The sequence below is a fragment of the Mangifera indica genome, unplaced genomic scaffold (genome assembly GCF_011075055.1).
Source record: "Mangifera indica cultivar Alphonso unplaced genomic scaffold, CATAS_Mindica_2.1 Un_0126, whole genome shotgun sequence".
NCBI classification, from domain to species: Eukaryota; Viridiplantae; Streptophyta; class Magnoliopsida; order Sapindales; family Anacardiaceae; genus Mangifera; species Mangifera indica.
In genome coordinates this window covers 28,507-49,505 of record NW_025401218.1, presented here as the reverse complement: position 1 = coordinate 49,505, position 20,999 = coordinate 28,507, and the positions used below count along the sequence as shown (strand labels likewise).

At 31.9% G+C, this 20,999-nt stretch overlaps 1 protein-coding gene across 1 annotated transcript; it reads left to right on the top strand.

Moving 5' to 3' along the window:
• The first annotated feature begins 4,331 nt into the window (after positions 1-4,331).
• Positions 4,332-5,151, top strand: LOC123207998. Its single transcript, XM_044625462.1, has one exon. The coding sequence runs from the start codon at positions 4,395-4,397 to the stop codon at positions 4,977-4,979; it is 585 nt and encodes a 194-aa protein (XP_044481397.1). The 5' UTR covers positions 4,332-4,394; the 3' UTR covers positions 4,980-5,151.
• Positions 5,152-20,999: the final 15,848 nt, after the last annotated feature.

The following is a 20,999-nucleotide window of genomic DNA, read 5'->3' as shown; positions in this document are numbered from 1 at the left end:
TGAATAATCTTTTACATTCATTCGAAAGATTCCTTCGTGAGATTTCTAAGCCTGAATACACTCCCACTACATATTCTACTCGGATTAAGTCGGAACACACTCTAAGACCATACAAAAGATGGTAGAAATACCTTCTAATGGAAGTTTCCTAAATATAGATTACATAGGCAACGTGGCAGAAGCAATCGAAATTTGGAAAACTGTCAACTAGGTCCATGTACAGAATAAAGCCTTTGACCTCAAACAAACGTACCGTTTTCTAGGATCCATATTACAGGGTATTTAGGAAGCTTCTGGCTAGGAATAAAAGCGAACACTGGAATATTAGAAATGGTAAACGACTTAAAAACTCGTAAGAGAATATTCACACTTTTTAAGGACATGCTCTCAAGAGAATTTACTGGTATAATTATCACCAATAGGAATCTTGCAGAGGTAGTTGCTCTAGAAGCTATAACAAAGCTTAGGCTTTGTGACATATGCCAACTTGAAAATTTCATTTGTGAATACAAACAATATTTTTATCAGTTACTTACTGGAATACAAGAAGTTATGAAAAATACCTTTTTTGCAAAGTTACCACATGGATAGGACAAAGCTTCTAGTGAAGCCTTTAAACTACTCTTGGAAAAGAATCAGATAGTAGATTCTCTGGAGGAAGGATAAAGGCTATAAGGCAATTGATTCAAACAAGTTGTCTAAATGCAAAGCTTGATAAAGATACCAAAAAACTACACTTTAATGATGTCTGTTGTTACAATTTTGATGGAGTCGTAGGATAGTATAGATACAAAAAATCATCCTTTAAAACTCCAAAACATCACAATTAGAAAACTCATAAAAAGCGGAATACTTTTCTATGGAAAAGAAAATTTCCTAAACGCTTTAAAAGTATGAGGAAAAGACCTATTTCTAATAAAATTAAACTTCCTAACCACAGAAGGTTTATTAGAAAAGTAACTACAAAAGAACAAGGAGCAAGGAAATACTGTGCTGCTTGCCCTTCAGGAAAAAACGCGAAAGATTATAATTGTTGTTGGATCTGTAGCAGCAAAGATCACTATACGGATAGATGTCCAAATAAGAGCAAAAAGAAGGTGAGTCTTAAATTCTTAAATGTGAATTTAAAATCTAACACTTTTGAATATGAGCCTATATTTGGATATGAAATTAACTCCGATGACGAGTCAATCTATGAACTGATTTCAGAACACTTTGATACCTCAAATTCAGAAAATTACTCAGAAGACTACTCTCAGATGAGGACTCTAAAAACAAAGAGGGAAACATAAACTTGTCTAAAATAGATAAGGATATTAATTCTCATTGGATTTTTATGAATAGAATAGAAAATTTATAAAAACCTTCTAATCTATTCACAAATGATGAGGAACTCATATCATTATAACCCGAAACTAATCCATAGTCAGTGATTAGCTTGTCTACTAATTATGAGGATACATCGATAAGCCCAAATGAATAGGTAATCCCAAAACTCTCACCTAGAGAAGTATTTGGAAAAACTTTATGATGGATATTTCAGGCTCGAGGCTTAGAAGATATACATGAATATATTTTTTGATAATGCATGTCATTTGATTAAGGTTGGATTCAAACTGAATGTATTCAAGTTTAAAAACAAGATCGTTTTAAATGAGCCTAAAAGAAATTTGATTCAAACGAACTTGAGCTTGAGTTTGAGTCTAAGAGTTAAATATTTTTGAATTCAAACTTTTTAAAGATGTTAACCTCATCAAGTTTGTGAGTTTGAAAATTTTTAATATGAATTAATTAAAACGATATCATTTTGATTAATACGCATCAAAACGACGTTATTTTACTCATTTTTTACTCAACTACAAAACCAAACCAAATCAAACTTGAGCTTATATCTCTTTAAACAAGTCAAACTTGTACAACTTTAAAGAGAGATTAGTGCGTTCAAGTTTGAGTTTGAGTTTGTTCAAATTAAGTCAAGCTCGAGCTTAAGTAAACTTGAACTTGACTTGATTTGAATCTGTCCTCAGATATGATTATTCATAACATGTCTTTAAACAACATTATGATTATTATTTTGAATTCTTTAAAAAAAAGAAAAAAGTTCTATCAATCAAACACATAAATTAGATTCAAAGATTTATCAACACAATTTAATACAAATTAGTGTTTTATGGACAATAATATTTTTTGTTTCTTTGACTTGTTCTTCAAGACAAACTCTTTGTTCAATATGTGGAAAGAGAGTAAAAAATTGTTTCGTAGGAGAATGTTATACTGTAAGAGGAGATTAGTATACACAGAACTGATAAGGTTTTTTTTTATTAACATGTCTATATCTATTCTTTTGTAATTTTAATTTCTAATGAAGCGTTTTGGTCTATGAAATTTGTGTGCAGTTGGTCAATATCTAAATTCAAAGATTAAGCAACCAAAAGGTTAACCAAAGCGTGATGTTATTTGAGTCTCTCCGAATTTCTTAAGGTCCCAATATTATTTTTCTAAAACATTTTTTAATAAACTAGTAATTAAGAAGAGTTTTTTTTTTTTTTAGCCTACCCTTAAAAGATTTTTCTTATATTAGCATGATTAAATATTCTTTTAAGAAATGAAATAATGGATGTTCCCATTGCTCGGACTTTAATTTAAGAAATTCAATTTTCCTATGTTTAAACTATTGTTAAATTTTATAATAAAACCATATATACATATTTTTTGGTATATAAATATGTATATATTTATATATGTCAACACATGATTGAGTGATTTTAAATTAATGATAATATAATATCTAATCATTAAATGACACATATAAATATATATATATATATATATTTGTATACTCAAAATAGATATATATAGTACTGCGCTTAATTTTATGACATACAAGAGAACAATGAAAAATAAAAATTATTTTAGCATTCATGCATCTTAAGAAAAAGAAACTCATTCTTTCATTTTCATAACTTTCATGGAAGTTAAATTGGATTATAATAAAAATATTATTATTGATGTGGGAATATATACCAATGTGAGAACGTAGCTATCATGCAATATTATATAAAAGTTGTGATGATAGTACGATGAAGAATGTCCGTATGTGACTAATAAAAGTAATATAACAATAAAAAGAGAAAAAAATTCTTAAAATAGTTCATTTGTCAAAACAAAATATATATCAATTACAATATTATTACTCTTCTTACAATGTTTTCTAGGGGAACAATTACAAAGTGAGTATGATATATTATCATCGGACTTCTCAGGAAAATTAGGAGAATGTTTTCTTTTTTGTTAGGAAAGATTTCATGAGATGAAGATAACAAAAGATTTTAGAATAAAACTCATAAATCCTTTTTTTTGGAGCCCTTTCTCACCTTTATGGAACAACGAGAGACTGATCTTATTATAATTATTGAAATGCAGGGGGCTTAGACCATGGATGACACATGTATTGTCATGATAGTAAGAAATAATGTCGTCACGATACATTCAATGTGATATGATGATCACAAGATTGCCATAGTGATTATTATTCCTTGAGGTACATTTTAATGGTAACTAATATGCCTCCTCTTGACAAGATATATGTGACTTATCCAAGATAGTTAGACTCTTTTTATATCTAGGGTGATCTTGGCCTTTATGTAGTATAGGAATCAAGATTCACTTTCACACAATTTAGGTTATTGTATGCATAGGTGACATGTTTCAATGCTTCTCATGACAAATTCTCTTGGGGTGGTGGTTTTTTAGTATTGCACAACAAATTTTCTTAAAAAATTGAATAAAAAAGAAGTTGGGAACTTATATAAATACAACAGTTGTAAAACTTTTAGACAAATCCATATAAGTAAATCACATGAGAGACATTAAGTTTTGTATGTGCACATACATCATTTAATGTTAAGATAAGACTGGTTGTATACTCTATAAGTTTTTAAACTGTTAAGACACGTTTTAAATAGTAAAGTCTAAAAATAAAAACACAATACACTATTTCAAAACTAAATAATATCTTAATAGTGAATTCATCTATTGGAATCAAAGATATTCAACAATCGAGATGATGGAATTTACAAAAAATGGCATTGGGGTAAGACAGTTAACTTAGTAAGAAAATAAAAATAATAAAGTTAAAAGAATAATTTTTAAAGAAAAAATTAAAATAATAAATTTTCTTAAAATTTTATTTTAAAAATCAATAATAAGTTGTTTTGAATGATCCTCTGCCTCTGCCATGTTGGGCCTGGTTCAATAGCCCACGAGATTGATGGCTCTGGATTTGAATTAAGTGCGCCAAGTGTCAAATGCACAACCATCAAAACTTCTTGATTTCTCTTCCACAACTCATTCACCAAAACTCGGCCTCGCTGTCGCTCAACGGATAAACCTCCATGGCCTCCACCAAAATTCTTTCACCCACCACCGCCACCACCTCCTCCATCACCCATCAGTCACTCTATCTTTCCTCTACACTCCCCTTCCCTTCCTTACCTTCATCTTCCCACAACAGGCCAATCACCAAGCTCCACGTCTCCTCTCCACCCAACAAAACACCTATCACCACTACCACCACCTCTAAAAAACCCAATCAGGAAACCGTCTTCTTCGACGGTGGAGCTCACTACGGTGACCTCTTAGCAAACTTGCTTCTGGGTTTCACTCTTTTTTGGTTACCCTTAACTTTAGCTGCAGTTTCAAGAGCTTTTTACTTAAGATACAGGTTTACCAACCTGCGGGTGACGGTTATTTCTGGATTCACGGGTGAAGACAGGACTGATTTCTCATACAAAGTGATTAAGGAGGTGAAGGTGGTGCCAAGGTTTATTGGTGAGTGGGGTGATATTATCATTACTCTGAAAGATGATACTAAGGTTGACCTTAGGAGTGTGCCTAGATTTAGAGAGATTGCCAAGTATTGTCTCTCCATGGCTGAGAAACCTGCCGTTTTGAAAGAAACTGGCCCAAAAGGCTTTTAAGGCTTTTGCTGTGTAACTTATTTATTATTATTGTATCTTCTTGAAATGTTTGTAAAAAGTTTTGTTGGTGATTATTTGGTTGAACGATGGGATTAACCATATTCAACAGCAATTATGATTGCAAAAAGATTCTTATTTATTATTTTAGTTTTGAGTTTATTTCTTTTTCCTAGTTTCCCTGCTGTGTTCTTGAAGAATGAAGTGTGTTATGATTCTTATTAATCATATTTATCATCAATTGAGACTTGATTCCAAGCTATCCGGTTGTCTAGACCGTAAGTATAATTTACAGGACAATTTCCCCGGGAGGACCTATAATTCAGTTTACGTTGCAGTTATGGAATTATGTTTCGTTTAAATGATATATTCTATAGATTCTGTAGCTGAAGTTATCACCCCATAAGCCCTCAAATGGTTATAGGGGTTTTTCTCTCAATAAAATTTCTGTAGTTTTAGTTCTTGACATACTTTGAATTCATTGACAGGAGAGTATACTTCTTTCTAGGTGGAAAATTACGTCTAAAACCAAGTCATATGTGTAATCTGTTTTCAGAATTTTGTATTGACTATGTGGGTGTGAAGGAATGAATCACTGAGGCAGTAGAAAAAAGATACAGAAAGTTGTCCACAGAAAAAAAATTCCACTCACCATTGTGGAGTGTAATTGTTGGATAAGTGTCACCTGTTTGCAAAAGAATTATGAAAATTTATATTTTTTGGCCAGTTTTTGACTGTCAAAACCCCATTTATGTAGCAGAAACTGCAAGAACGGAGGAAGAGAAATTATTGTTGAATGTGAAGGAAGAAGAAATACATTTGGAGTTTGGACTTGGGACTTGCATGAGTTAGACAGAATATGTCGCAGCACAGAACGGCGGCCTAGGCTCTAAGTAACTGAAAATGCCTAGCTCATTACGACATGAATTGTTTGTGCTATGCTTGGGCCTAAGTGTGCAGGCCAGGCCAGCATTTTGCCCATAAGTTTAAAAAGAAGCAATTGTGTGCAATAGATTAATATGGCATTCGTAATTATCACCCCATTAAATTATAAAATCATAATAATAATTTTCCATGTGTATACGGCAGCTTAGTTAAAAGTACATATAAAACAAACATACTCCATAACATTGTGAATGTGAAAAGATGAAAATAAAGTGAAGTTATGGGCTTGACTTGGAGCTTAAAAATCAAGTAACCGTGTTGAATTTAGAGGTGTTGCTTAGAAAATTAAAGTTGACTATGGCAGTGCATTTTGTTGATACTATGACTATCAAATGCATTGCTTGTAACAGGCAGTTGCCGGCCCATACGTGTAATGTAAGATAATAAGGATGGAGTTTTTTATGTGCTGTTTTAGGAGTTAGACATCTCTATTCATCTGATTCCTTTAATTGTGGGCATGGTGGGATAGGGATATTGAATTAACAGTAGTGGAGAATAGGATCCACTGCACGGGAATGTCAATGAAGAATCACAACCCCAAATATAAACCAACTTTCCTCCATTCAGCAGAGTGAATTACTATTGCTATACACTGCTTCCCTTTCTTTTTCTTTATATTTTAAGTTGTTCCTTAAAATGAAATGAGTTAAATTTTCATAAATGTCAATGTCAATTAACAATTTGCAGCTACTGACCCCAAATTTGTTATCGCTTAATTAAAGTTGTTGATGGGTCAGAAGAGCCATCGGGCTTGATAGCTTTACTGTCATTCCACATATAATATATTCTTTATTTAAAGAATGAAAAGGGGTTAAATTCTGTCGTTCTCATTTGTTTGAATTTGGGTCACCAGACTGCATTATAATTTCTTCATTGTAAACTTTGGTCTTTAGTAGGGTCGATGAATAATCAGTTTTAGTATGATGAAAGAGCCTCATTTTGGTAGTATTCATCTTTAAAACTTTAATTTGAAGATTTAGACGTACAGAAGGTTACCCCAGATGTGGATTGGAAAAAATCATCGATGAGTCCAAATTAGTAACCAAGATGTTAGCTGTCATTAACTAATTTACCTCCTCATCTTTGCCTTATATATGCTAATTTTTTTCAGTCTCAAACTCAATATTTGAAATATTTTAAGGAAGCTCTACTTAAAGAAATTTTTGCTGAGCCTTTAGGGTTAGGGACCTGTGATGATATGTGACACCTTGGGTTTTGCCCCTCCCCCCTTCTTGTTATGTCTTCAAAGTTTAACGGGTATTGAAAAGTTAGCATCAAACATAAGCTCCCAAGTCCCAACTTTGAATCAGGAATTGAGTGGTAAAATAGGGTCCCATGAGTCTTTGAAAGTGAACCCATTAATTATTTGACAGACATGAACTTCAGTTAAAACTTAGAAGACCCCCAATCAAAATATGAAAAATCCATGAAACTATGGGATTTACACTTATTACACTGACAAAAATGTTAAAAGGCTTACTGCAAAAGTAAGTAATCATATTAAAACAGTGTTAATCTTCTTCCCCCTGTGAGTCCTACACCATCTCATTAGTATGAGCGTGCCTGCACTAATATCTCAAAAGGGTATATGTATCAACTCCCCTATCATCAAAATTTATGAGGCTGATAACAAAAGAGTAGTGTGGATTGACAGAAATGCAAAAATGTACCACTAGTGGGACACAGTCTTTTTTTCAACAGTTCTTGGAGATAATTTCCTCGAAGTTCTCTATTCACACGCTTAGAAGATCACTTTTTTGGCTTCACTTATGCTTTCAAACACCATAAATTAATTGAATTGTCAAGACAACATTGGTTATCTCAATCTCTATATAATTAGATACATGATATTAATATTTAAGCCATGTAATTTATGAGGAAAAAGACTATCATAAAGGGTAATAAAAGATGATATTAATGAATGGATGGAGGCAGGAGAAGTGACTGAGTCCCATACATAGTTAATCAAATTTGTGGTGATCCCTACACTGCAAACTTGGGCAGAAAGTTAAAATAAAAGAAGGAAAATGGACCAACCTATGGTCATAAAAGAAACTGAAACTGGGGTTACCAATTCATTAGGACTTTTGACGATGTTCAGTATGAGTAGTAGGTCACTTCTTTTTCAGGTAATTGTTTTATGGGCTAGCTCAGAAAAAGCACAACAGCAAGTATATCGGTTGGAAGAGATGAGAGATGATGGTGTCATGTCATGTGGAATGATATAGAGAGCAGGTCTGGTGGTAAGTCCATAAACGCATCTTTGTTGAAAGATGTTAAAGAGACAGTGGCAGTGGGAGACCATTTTAGAATGAAAGAATGTAATTTCCTTTGCCATTTGTCAGTCTGCAACTACTGCTGTTATAAAATTACACCACTCTTTACACTTTTTCTATTATATTAAATATTAGTACATGAATGTAACAATTAATATCACCCTTCCATTTTCAGACTAATCCTCAAAGACTACATTTTATGCATACTGTTGATTTCAAAGTTTCAAACAATTTGCTGTTTTTTAATAAGACTCACACAGTTGATAGTGATAAAAGAAAATCGTTGCACTTCTCTATTTGCTATCAAGAGAACTGGGAACCCTAGAAGATGTGTTTCCAGCTCTAAAATTGAAGATTTATAATAAATTATATGGAAATAATTAAAAATAAAACTAATTATTGAATTTCGACGAATTTGTCAGTTAGCAGAGAATAAGAAACAGTGGTCACTTTGTAAGTCCTGAACCAGGAATTATACGTACAAGTATTGTGTCAAAGATTTTATCCCTTTTTTTTCTTTTCTCAATGGCAAAAACAAGAAGAGACATTTAAGGAGAAGTGCAACATTAAACTGTTGTACTACCGGCAGGAAAAAACTAACAGTAAACTGCTAAACTGTATCTCTTAATTAAGGCATGAATTGAGCGTCGTATAAAGAAATGAAGTAAATCTATCATCCTGTGCAGAATAGAAATGACAAGGTGACAAGATTTGTGAAGGTACTTCCCACAGAAAACATGTTTTGTGCTGCATAATCTAGTCAAATACCATCATTTGACTGCCCTTAATTCCAGTGAGCTGCCCCCATTGCAACTCCTGCCCCAGGAATTTTTAATTGATTGTCAGGTGGATTATTTATTGATTCAGTGTTTGTTTTTGTGCCAGTAGAGTAGAGAAGTAAGAAAAGGTAGTATAAATGCAAAGAATACATGAAAGTTATGGAAATTGAAATGATGGGAATGCAGTGACAAAGCAAAAAGGATGATGGAGGGCATAGGATTCCCCAACCTTTCTCTTTAACAAGAGCGTGGATTTAAGTAGAAAAGTGAATATATGTGCCTAGAGCTCGAAAAGTTCATTGGTTCTAATATCAAAAGGATGAGGATGGTGCCCACGTAGGAATCCCAAGCAAACTGCACACCAACATTCACGTAAAGCTAATTTAAATATATATAGTGCTGCATATGCTCCAAATTTTGTTCCACACGTGGGTCCTTAATTTTCTCTTTTCCATTGTTTTTCATGGCATCATAGGAATATTTTCCTACTCTTTTATAAAAACCAACTACAAACGTCTGTCATTTCATTCAAAAATTAAAATTGTGCCTTCAACAAAGCAACAAATGCCTACTCGATTGTTTTGTATATCCACCCCACCACTATCAACCCTATGATTTTGATTTCATTTATGATAAAGATATTTGATTTTTACATCTATATGAATTCAATGTTGTAAGATTTATTGATTCGATGATCCGTACGTATAAACTAATAAAACGTGCACATAGCAGTCATTAAGATAAATTGGAATATGTGTTTATGTAATATGCAACTATTAATAAAAAGAATCTTTTTATGGTGTGGCTCGTCGAGGTAGGATCGGATTTGAATTGAACATGTTCGAATTTAAGTGTGAATTCGGTTTGAATAAGCTCGAAACGAGTCAGTCTCATACAAACTCATTCGAACTTGAGCTATTCATCAAATTTACTAATTAAAAATTTTAATACAAAACAACGTCGTTTCGATTGATATATATTAAAACGACATCATTTTAATAATAAAATAATTAAAAAATCGAGCTCAAAATGAATTGAACCAAATTTGAACCAAGTTCAAGTCTAGCTTCGACGAGCTCGAGCTTCAATTTGAGCTCTATTATATACAAACCGAGTTAAACTCGAGCTCAAACAAACTCGAGTTTGACTCAACTCGAATCCGCCCTTGCATCTAGGCATTACTTTTCAAGAATATATTCTATTTCTTGACTACATTAAGTACGAGTTATATATACATGCAGTAGAAATTTTAAACTTATACAAAGCGGTTTGAACTTATCTTTGTTTGGTTTTAGAGATTGATTTAAAGTATAATTGTTAGGTAAGATTCAATGGTTTTTCTGCTGCCTTGTGATAAATTATTCAACTTGACTTAGAGGAAAAGTTATAATTAGGCAGGGGTAAACAAATCCCACAATTGGGACCCTTGGAAAATAAGGTAGTGTGATTGGATTTTGTGAATAGCTTAATTATATGTGGGACAATTAATGCACAAACAACAAGACAAAATTGTAAGTAAATTAAACAAGTTTTGCATTGTATTATAATTGAATGTATACATGCATTACATGCTTATATGCTTACTCTTTTGATGTATATTAGATTGCATTATAGTCTACTGTTTGCTTACTGTAATATATGCATGCTTACATGCTTATATGTTTTCATGTTTCATGTATAACAGATTGCATTATAATCTACTATTTGTATTTAGAGGTACTGTTTGTTTACTTTAATGTATACATGCATAGATGCATTACATGTTTACTGTGTTGTTACATTAAATCAAATTGCATTATAAGCTACTGTTTGCTTACTATGTTGTTACATTTTACTTGATTATGGTCTGTTTGCTACTGGATATTTGATGTACTTTGATTTAGAGGATGTTGCCTTCAATGGTTTTTAATTTGAGGTTTGAAGCATGTAAAATGAAGTGTCAAATAAGGAATATGGATCATGATGTGTATAATTACACTATCTTCATTAAGGAAATGAAGTAATGCATTGCCTACGAAAAAGAAGTTCACTTATACACAGGGAGAGGATAAAAGTTGAGGCAAAAAAGGCCAAATGGGGAGGGTAGATATGTAATATATAGTGATAAAGACATAAGTTATTTGTTTGATTAGTATAGCAAAGTTGGGGTTAAGGATATTGATATGTTTATTGAATCCCTTCCATTAGAGACATTGAAATCCCATCTAACTTTGCTACTTATAGACTGTGAACCCCATACTCACCCACGTAAAAATAATGAAACCCATGCCCACCCACATGTAGACTCTACCCAACCATCCCAACATCCTGCCCAACCATCAGAAGTTACTGACTACAGTGATGGCTCTGATAGTGATGAGTATGCTTATCTCATACTGAGTGTAGTAAGGATGAGTTTCACTAGAGAAATGATGTTGAGAATAGAAACAATAGGGAAGAGGGGACAATATCCACACAGTTTTTGTGTAAAAGGATAAATAGTGATATCGGTATGTTATCCAATTATGAAGGTGAGAGTGAATATGAGAATTCAGGGGATCTAGTGTGGAGAATAATGTTTCCAGTAGAGTGTCTAGATTTATAAACAGTAAATCATTCAAATATGTTACTGATGTGAAAATATATTTAGAAGTAGGACAAGTATTCCAAAGTATTCATCACTTCAAGAAGGTTTTGTAGGATTACATTATTCAGAGGGGGTTTGAGGTAAGGAAAAAATATAATGAATATAGAAGAATCAAAGTGGTGTGTAGAGTAAGAGGATGTCTATTCCACCTGTATGTTGCACTTATGGTGGATGAATAGTCATATCAAATAAGAATATATAAGCACGCACACACGTCTTAAGGTTCAGAACAATCTTGAAGCTAGTTCTTGTTGGGTTACAAAAAAAAAATAGGTAGTTTTATTAGTTCCCAAAGAGGTCAAGCATTAAGCTTTTGACAGATCAGTTAGATAAGGACTACTACCTGAAAATTCATTGAAAAAAACTCTATAAGGCTCAAAAAATTGCAACTAACATTACAGTGAATGAGCATGTTGAGTCCTTTAACTTGTTGTTCAAGTATTACCACATCTTTGAGGATAGTAATTAGGGTTCAAAGGTTACCCTAAAAGTAATTAGGGAAGAAATCACACCAACTCCTAGATTCTACACAAAAGTAGGGATTTGTGAAGGGTTATAGGCATTTTGCAATAACTATAGATGCCAACAATGGGATATTTCCATTGGCAATATGTATATATGTAGTTGAGAACAATGAAACTTGAGGCTATTTTATAAGTCTATTGCATGATTTCTTGGGAGATGTAAAGTCTATCACTTTCATAAGTAATAGGCAGAAAAGGTTAATAAATTTTGTAAATAGTCACTAGCTTACTACAAGAAATAGGTATTGTGCAAGATGTGTTTATGCCAACTTTAGAAAAACTTGTCTTGGTATACACCCGAGAAACTTGTTCTAGTCCGTGTGTAAAGCAACAAATAAAATAGATTTTCAAGATGTTTTATCTTAGGTTAGACAAATAGATGAAAGAGCACACAAATGGCTAATGGAAAATGAACCTGATCAATGGTCTCGATTTGACTTTGATACAAATGTCAAATTTGATCATTTAACAAATAATATGTCTGAAACATTCAATAGTTGGTTAGGAGAGGACAGAGAACTGTCAATACTCAATATGTTGGAATGTATAGGAGGAGAATAATGAGGAGGTTGTAAAGTAGGTTAAAGGCTGGTACTAAGTGGGTAATGTCACTACCTCCGCTTGTTCTTCTAAGATTGAATACAAATATTAAGGCAGCAGGAAATTTAAGAATTTTGCATGCTGGGTTGATGGAGTTTGAGGTGGTTGACATAACTATTATACCAAGTATAAGCTATACCTTGGATATGGAAAAAAAAATTTGTGACTATGGCATATGGAGTACCCTGTCAACATGTTATTTGTTCCATTCTCCATATGAATAATTCTGATTTTAAAGAGTTTGTTGATGAGAGGCTGAGAATTCCAATCTATATGAAGACATATAGTGGAATGATTCATCCAATTCTAAATCAGAGGAGTTAGGCAGATGGCATTGAAGGAAAGCTACAGTTACCATCTAGATATTCCAAGCCTGACAGGCCTAAGAAAGCAAGGAAGAGGGACCCTAAGGAAGAAAGAAAAAGAAAACACATGTACACACTACAATGTAGTGTATGCCTTGAATTAGGATACAGTAAGAGGTCCTATAAAAACAATCCTAACAGTGCAAACAGAGTTAAACAAAAGGTAAAATTTGCTATTGCACTTTTAATTCATCAGTTTCTTTGTTTACTTTTTCCTTTCTAAATTTGCTTTTTACTTTTCCAAATAGATAAGGGCAATTTCCACGATGACAACTCAATCTGTGAGGTCACAGTGTGCAACATCTTCATCTTCAAAACAACCTCCAGATGCAAACATAACTGAACTAAATTTTTATGGATCTAAATATCTCCATCTTTCTATTTTTTTCTCCAATTGAGGATTCATAAATGTAGTACCACTGGTTTGAAATTTTAAATCTTTTTTCCACAAGTACCCAAAACCATTAACTACATGAAGCTTGCATCTATCCAGTCTACTTGTGGAGGACTTCAGTCCAAAGAAGAGCAAAATGCATTTTTGTTTGTACAGAATATCAGTTTGTATATCTGAGTTGGATGCTCATTTTCTTTTATTCTAATTTGAGTTTCAGTTGAATAATTATGCAGTTTTCTGATGTTGGATGTTGTTTTATTTAATTTCTATTGAATATAAATGTAGTTCAGGTGTATGGTCTATGTTTTGTTTTATTTAATTTGCTACACAAAAGCATGTATAGTTTCTTTCCAGTCTGTGTGTATGGTTTCTGCCCAATCTACAACAGATGGTTTATGGATTGAATTGCATTTGTTGCATGTATGGCTTTTTTCCAGTTTGCATGTATGGTTTTCGTCCAGTCTATAGTGTATATTTTTCTGGATTGAATTGCATTTGTTGCATGTATGGTTTTCTGAACAGTCTGCATATATGGTTTTTATCGAATCTGCATGTATGGTTTCTATCCAGTCTGCATAAAAAATGGTTCTAAATGCATTTTGTATAATGCCTTTTGTCAACTATACATGCATATAAGTTGTATCTGTCGACTATCCATACAGTTTCTATCAACTCGACATGCATTTAATTGATAGATTTCATCAGGTCATATAACAGGTTATATACACTGCAAGTTTCATGAAAATTTTTAGAATATTGAATTCATAGATTTCATCACTCAGATTAACTGAAATTTTCTAGATATTTAATTAACAGGATTAACACAAAATTAACAGATTCGTCCAATTTAATAGATTCATGAAATTAAGCAGATTAACTAAATCTGGAATATATGAAAAATAGTTGAATTATAAAGCATAAAATTCAAGAACAATAATATGAAAAAACCTAACTAAACGGTAGAAAAACAAATCATGCAGAAATTTCCTCATTACATAATAAGGGGTAAAACGGTAATTTAATATGTAATTACAAAATTAATTAATTTTATATTTTACATTGAAGGGCATTAATGTTATTTTATTTGTTAGTGGTAAAATTATTATTTCATGTTTAGACTAACATAAGTTATTAATAGAGTTAGCTCATAAATGAGTGTTTAGATTTCCAGTAATTAACAGATGAATCTTGAAATTTGCATAAACCTTGGGTGGGAATAAGACTTTTGGCCAAACCAATATACAGAAATAAAAATGAGCATGGGGAGCTTAGATTAAAGAAAAAGCGAGTTATGATAAGGCCATTGATTCATATTTCGTTTCTTTTGAGTGTAGCCATACTAAAAAGGCCCACGTGCAATTTCCCTATTATTTTTCACATAAAATAAAAAATAAAAAAAAAAATTGATGGAGTGACCGCTCTTCTTACTAATTGCTAAAGAGTTTTTATCAAAAGAAGAATAATAAGCCCCACCCCATCTCATCGATTATCAATCTCTTTGGGAACTTGGGCCTCCCACTCCTACTGCCAGCCACCATTTTATTTTTCTTATTATTAATTTCTTTTTTCATTGAGGGAGCGTAATTGATATTATTGCATGTCTTCTATTTTCATTTCATTCACTTATTATAAAGCGTTTAAATCCCTTTTCTTTTTTCTTTTTTTTTTTTTGTAAAATATGTTGTGATTTCTAAATACATTACTTTTTACCATAAATTAGATAATGGGCAATAAAATATGAATAATCACCAATTAATAAATATGATTAAGACGCTAAAAAATGATCAATATTTCAATTATGGGTCAGCCCTTTTGATCTTTACAATTTTCTTTGGTTCCATTTTGAAGGTGGGGAAAGGGCAGTATTGAGTGAAATTATTGCAACAAATTATATTTGGCTGAAAATTGTATTAATCAATTAGTTAGGGTAGGGACCCTTATTGCCTTTAATTTGGAAGTGTAATTAATATTTTAAACTTGCTATAATTTCTCATGCCCACTATTAATTGTTTGTATTATAAACAAATTCAAATTGGGATGGGACGATTAATTAATTAATTAATTGAATTGAATTGAATTGAATTGAAGGATTGAAATAAAAAAGATTTTCTAGGCCATATTTGTTGTAGTTTAAAAAATCAATATGAAATTTGGGTAGTGTATCACTTGCACTAACAAAGAATGATTATAATCTAGAGATATATGATATTGCTAGTCTACTAATTGAATTAAATATTTAAAAACATTGGACTTTGTTTTAATTTCTATTAAATGGGCTAGGAAGGACCCCCCTTAAAATTAATTTAAGATAGATGAGGAAGTGAATTTTAGGTATAGACATGGATATGACTGAAATTAATATAAATATATTCCTCAAAAATTAAAAAAGAAGAAAGAGTTAATAGGGTTCCACTGGGTTGGTCTTTTTCTGGGTGGTCTTCCTCTTTGATGGCTGCTTGTGGGACAAACATCACCGACTCCTTCTCCAATGTCGTTTTTCAATTTTCAGATTTTCGGTTGGATTATGTAGGTATGTTAATTGAACTCAACCAAAGCCTCCTTTTTGGCGGGAGTTTTCTATTATTATTATTATTATTATTATTATTATTATAATACGAATATGTCAAGACAGAGACCAATCAGAATGAGATGCCCTGATTTGTGGTTTTATCATCATAGAGTTTGTATGGGCTCCACCATTTCAAAAGTTATACAATCCTTTTCTAGTACACGTGGCATAACCTTTCTTCCTCCATCAAACTAATTTACTATTAGAATTCTAATCTTATAATAAAATTGTTAATAATAATAATTAAATGAAGTTTTAAACTTTGAACATGTATACAAAAATTATTATAAAAAAAAAAAAAAAAACAACTCCAAGAGTAATTTATTCAAAGTATAGGGTTTATTAGACTATTTGATAAGTCTAAATGTTAGGTTTATAGGATTTCTAAAGAAATTTAAAAATATAATAATAATAATAATATTAATGGTCGGCTAGGTGAGACCCATAACATTGAATAAAAAATAAAGTTAGGTTTGATAAAGACTTGGTACATACGTTTTAATTTGTGGGGTGCCTCTTTTTAATCAAAATACTAAATTAGCCTTAAATTTTGACTTTTCTTAAATAAGTAGCTTTGAAAGTTTCTACCTTTTTTTCTAAATTCCACATTTCCATCTACAAACTTTCTTATACAATGCGGTACCACATAAAAAGGCAATTAAATATCGGACAATGGTATTTTAGGAGACACTGTCTTTATTTATTTTTTAACACTTTTTAAGCATATTCTCACGTTTGAACTATGTAATACTACAACTTATAACTATATAATTTAATACTATTGTGTAGTCAAATTGAGCACTCTTAAAGCCAACCTTTGAAATATAATTAGATATAACAAACAACAAGTGACAAGACAACTTCAACATTATTGGCATAAAGAAAAAAATTCTTTTGCGGTTATAAAAAGAATGTCTCATCTAAAATCTATAACATAATATCTTCACAATGATTGTTCAATTAGAAGTTAATTGGCCTCGTAAACAAGATGTCTTGATATAGACATAACTCTCTCTTATTTAAATTCAAATTATTGATTAAGGTCCCAAATTAAGAAAGTTTCCAATGCATTTTTCCTATAGAAAACTTGTATATATAAGGAGTAGAGAGAGAGAGGAGAGAGAGAAAATATAACAGATAATGCATATCATCTTGCATTAAACCTGTAATATTCTTAGACTAGTGAAAACATTGCGGATATAGACATTATGATTATTAAGTTGAACCATATAAAAACTCATATGTCTTGTCTATTTCTTTTACTTGTTTTAGTTAATCTTCTCACACACTTATAGCAAACTTACTTGTTTCAGCAAGAATATGTCTTGTCCACTATGCATTAATGTTTATTCCTTCATAAATAGAAGGATAAGCTCCTCACCTCTTATGTCTAATCTATCAATCCATGTTTCAAACCAACTCATTATTTGTTTATAATAGGCAAGATCATCAAAGGTCTAGAATGAAATTTGTGTTAACTTGTAACCAACTCAAACTCTTTAGGTGAAAAAACTCATCAAACTGTGAGCAAAACGTACACACCTACTTAAATGCCTTTTAGGCCTCTCAAGAGGAAGTGACCAAATGTACCTTGACTAAGATTACGTTGGAAGGCTATTTTATGTCTCCTAGCACCTAGATAGCAAAAAATAGTGAGTTAAATATTAAAGGAGAAAACATCCTTCTAGTCCATCCAATATCAATGTTTGCCATTTCTCATTTAATTTCTCTCAGTTCACCAATAACCAATGAAGTTGATTAGAAAAGAAATGCCAATAGAAAACAACAACAATATAAAAAAAAAAAAATACAAGTCAACAAGCTTAAGAAATATCCTAACTTGTATAACAAATACACCCTAACTACCCTCATAAGTTAGATCTACGGATCAATGTGTGTCAACCGATCGTGAGAACTTTATGTTCACATATGATGATCATTCTAGAAATGCTTTTAGTCTTAATATTATTCTAATCTAGAGCAAAATAATAATATTGAATGACCCTATCAAAAGGTTGTGACAAATCTAAAATGTTCAGGTTGTTTGTTGATAACCTAGTATAAAACATGAGTACATGTTGACTATACATTTTTATTGGATTAACCTATCAGAAGGATTCTATATAGATAGTTATCCTATTGTTTATGGAATGTATCTTTTGACAAATGACAGTACATGTAATCCTTCAACTTGAGATTACCCGACTATCTTGTATAAATATCAAGATGGTTTGATACTAGCCAAATATAATCTTTAAGAAATGATTATCAAAACCATAGTGATTAGCCATGTTGAGAAATGTATGAAGGTTATGGTAGATCAATAGAGGATTGATCACTTCTATGTACAAGAATGAATGTCTTTGTAAGGTTTACTAGTGGATATCAACAACTTAATTTTGTGACTATAGTGGTATTAAGTTGTTAGTCAGTGCAATACAATATGGTCATTGTTATAGAAGTCAACGAATACAAATCGAGGATTATTTGAGGTGGACACTAATTTTGTACCCCAGTTTTAAAGAGATATAAATTGATAAAAATATTAGATCATATGATAATCATATTATTGATAGGTTTTGTAATGCTCACAGGTAAGCCCAAAGGTATTTTAGTTTTTTTTTTCAATATTAATTACGATTTGTGATGAGATTTTAGTATGGATTATCATGTCTCACAAGGGTACACCCGTTTGTGCCTTGGAAGGGTAGAAAAGTCATTTGGCATTGAGCATGTGAAAATAACTAAGTATAAAAGGGCAAAAGCCTGATGTCTGTATAAGCACATAGTTGTGTCTTGTCACCAATTTGAAATTATGGATAAGATCAATTTTGTGGCAATTTTGAAAATTGTCTTTATTGAATAATGTCACATATGCCTGTGTGTTGTGTTTGACAAATAAAATAAAATGAGGCACAAGGCTAACATGTGTTATTTGATATACACATTATGTTTAACAACTAAACAAAGAGAAAAGAGATAAGGTTAAGAGCTTCCAAGGTGCATCAAGGAGGGATTGGATAAAAGGAACTCCGTAACGACACGAAGATTAGCAAATTGTCAAAGGACAAGTAAATAGTTGGTCTCTCCCTTTTTGAGTTTAATTGATATTTCATAAGGATATCATAGTATGATATGTTGATGGCTTGTTTGCATGAATATGTGATTATGATGAATGGTTTTAGCGTTATGCTATGTAATGGATCATGATAATATGGAAATGTGTAGATTATGTGTATACTTATATATATGAGATCATTGGCTAAAATATATTAATTGATGGTTTTTGATATAAGGGAAATGGATTCATTTAATGAATTTTTAATGTAATGAGATGCTTATCAATACCTAAGAATGTTTTAGCATGAAATTCAGATTGTAAGTCATATTGGTGTTAGTTAGAAAAACACACTACAAATAGTGATACACGACCGTGTGTGATGGTTCACATGCTCATGTATCCCCTCGTTTAGAAAATGGTATACACCTAGATACCTACCAGTTGAGTGTGTAAGTGACAGTATATGAAGTTGGATTTGAACCGAACTCGTTCAAGCTCAAACTCAAGCTCGACTCAAACGAGCCAACACTAAATAAGCTCGAGCAAGCTCAAGCTTGCAACTTCCAGCTTAAGTTGTTCATCAAACTTGCAAATTAACAATTTTGATACAAAACGACGTCGTTTTGGTCAATATGTATTAAACGATGTCATTTTAATAATGAATTAGTTAAAGCTCGAGGTCAAGCTCATTTGTAATGAGCTCGATGAGTCTAAGCTCGAGCTCAAGCTTTATTTATACAAATTGAGCCAACCTTGATAAGCCCAAGCTTAAATCTAGCCCTAATGATATTTGTGAAAACAATAGGGCTATACAATGATAAATACCCATGAGATGCATCATCCACTTGGTTCTTGGTGTGGCTAGGGCAATTCTAACTATCCAAGGCTCTTCCTCACACTACTAGGATTCTAACCCACAACCCTTTCTCTATGTGTGTGGAGATAGAAAAATAAAATATTTAATGTGAAAACCTAGCATAACACCTCTATTTTACATTTGATAAAAACATGACAAGCGAGCAATACACTTAGCTCACACAGTTGGTATAAATATCGTTAATAAATGGACGACACCCTTGTAATGCACATTCATTCTTGCTTATAAAAATTGAGGAACTTACTTAAATCATCCCCAATACAGAGGAAAAGATGAAAATGCTCTTAGGGCTTACATTTAGGTGTTATAAGGAGCCTTAAAATGTGAGTAAGTATCCATGACACTTTATGGATGTTTTATGTTTTTTAATATGTATAATATAAATCATAAGCTAATCATGTTATATTATGGATGAATGTCTTATTTACTAAATTTTTGTTTATGCTTCCACTGTGTTATATGACATTTTAAGTCTATAATAAAACCAACACTCAAGTCATGGATCACACAACGTGTGGCTCTTATTCACATATTTCAGGTCATAGATAAAAAAACATATGGCTCGCTTACTCACCAATTTTGCCATAGATCACACATTATGTGGCTTGCTTAATCCTGACTCAGTCTAAATCACACATCATGTGGCTCTCACATTTTTAACTTATATCATAGTTCACATAGTTTATAACTCATTCCTTTTTACCACATGCTCTAAAACATGCATTAAATCTTTACACATAACTTATAATGTCTTTATCTTTTCTTGGGATGGTTTATTGGAATAAGTGTTTTGCCTCTTGGAATGATTGTTCCTATTTTGTTCTAAAATAAGTTATACCTTATGGAATAACCATTATGTTCTTTATATAGAGTAAGTGTTCATACTTATAGAATGGTTATTCCTTCTTTTTCATCATTCACAAAACATCAAAACAATTGTAACACCCTCAAGTATGCTCCAAAAACATTGTTGTTCTTTCCTTAAACTTAGAATTGAATTCAAGTCG

Excerpts from the sequence above, each read along its gene's own strand:
- LOC123207998 (XM_044625462.1), top strand. The coding sequence starts at position 4,395 with ATGGCCTCCACCAAAATTCTTTCACCCACCACCGCCACCACCTCCTCC.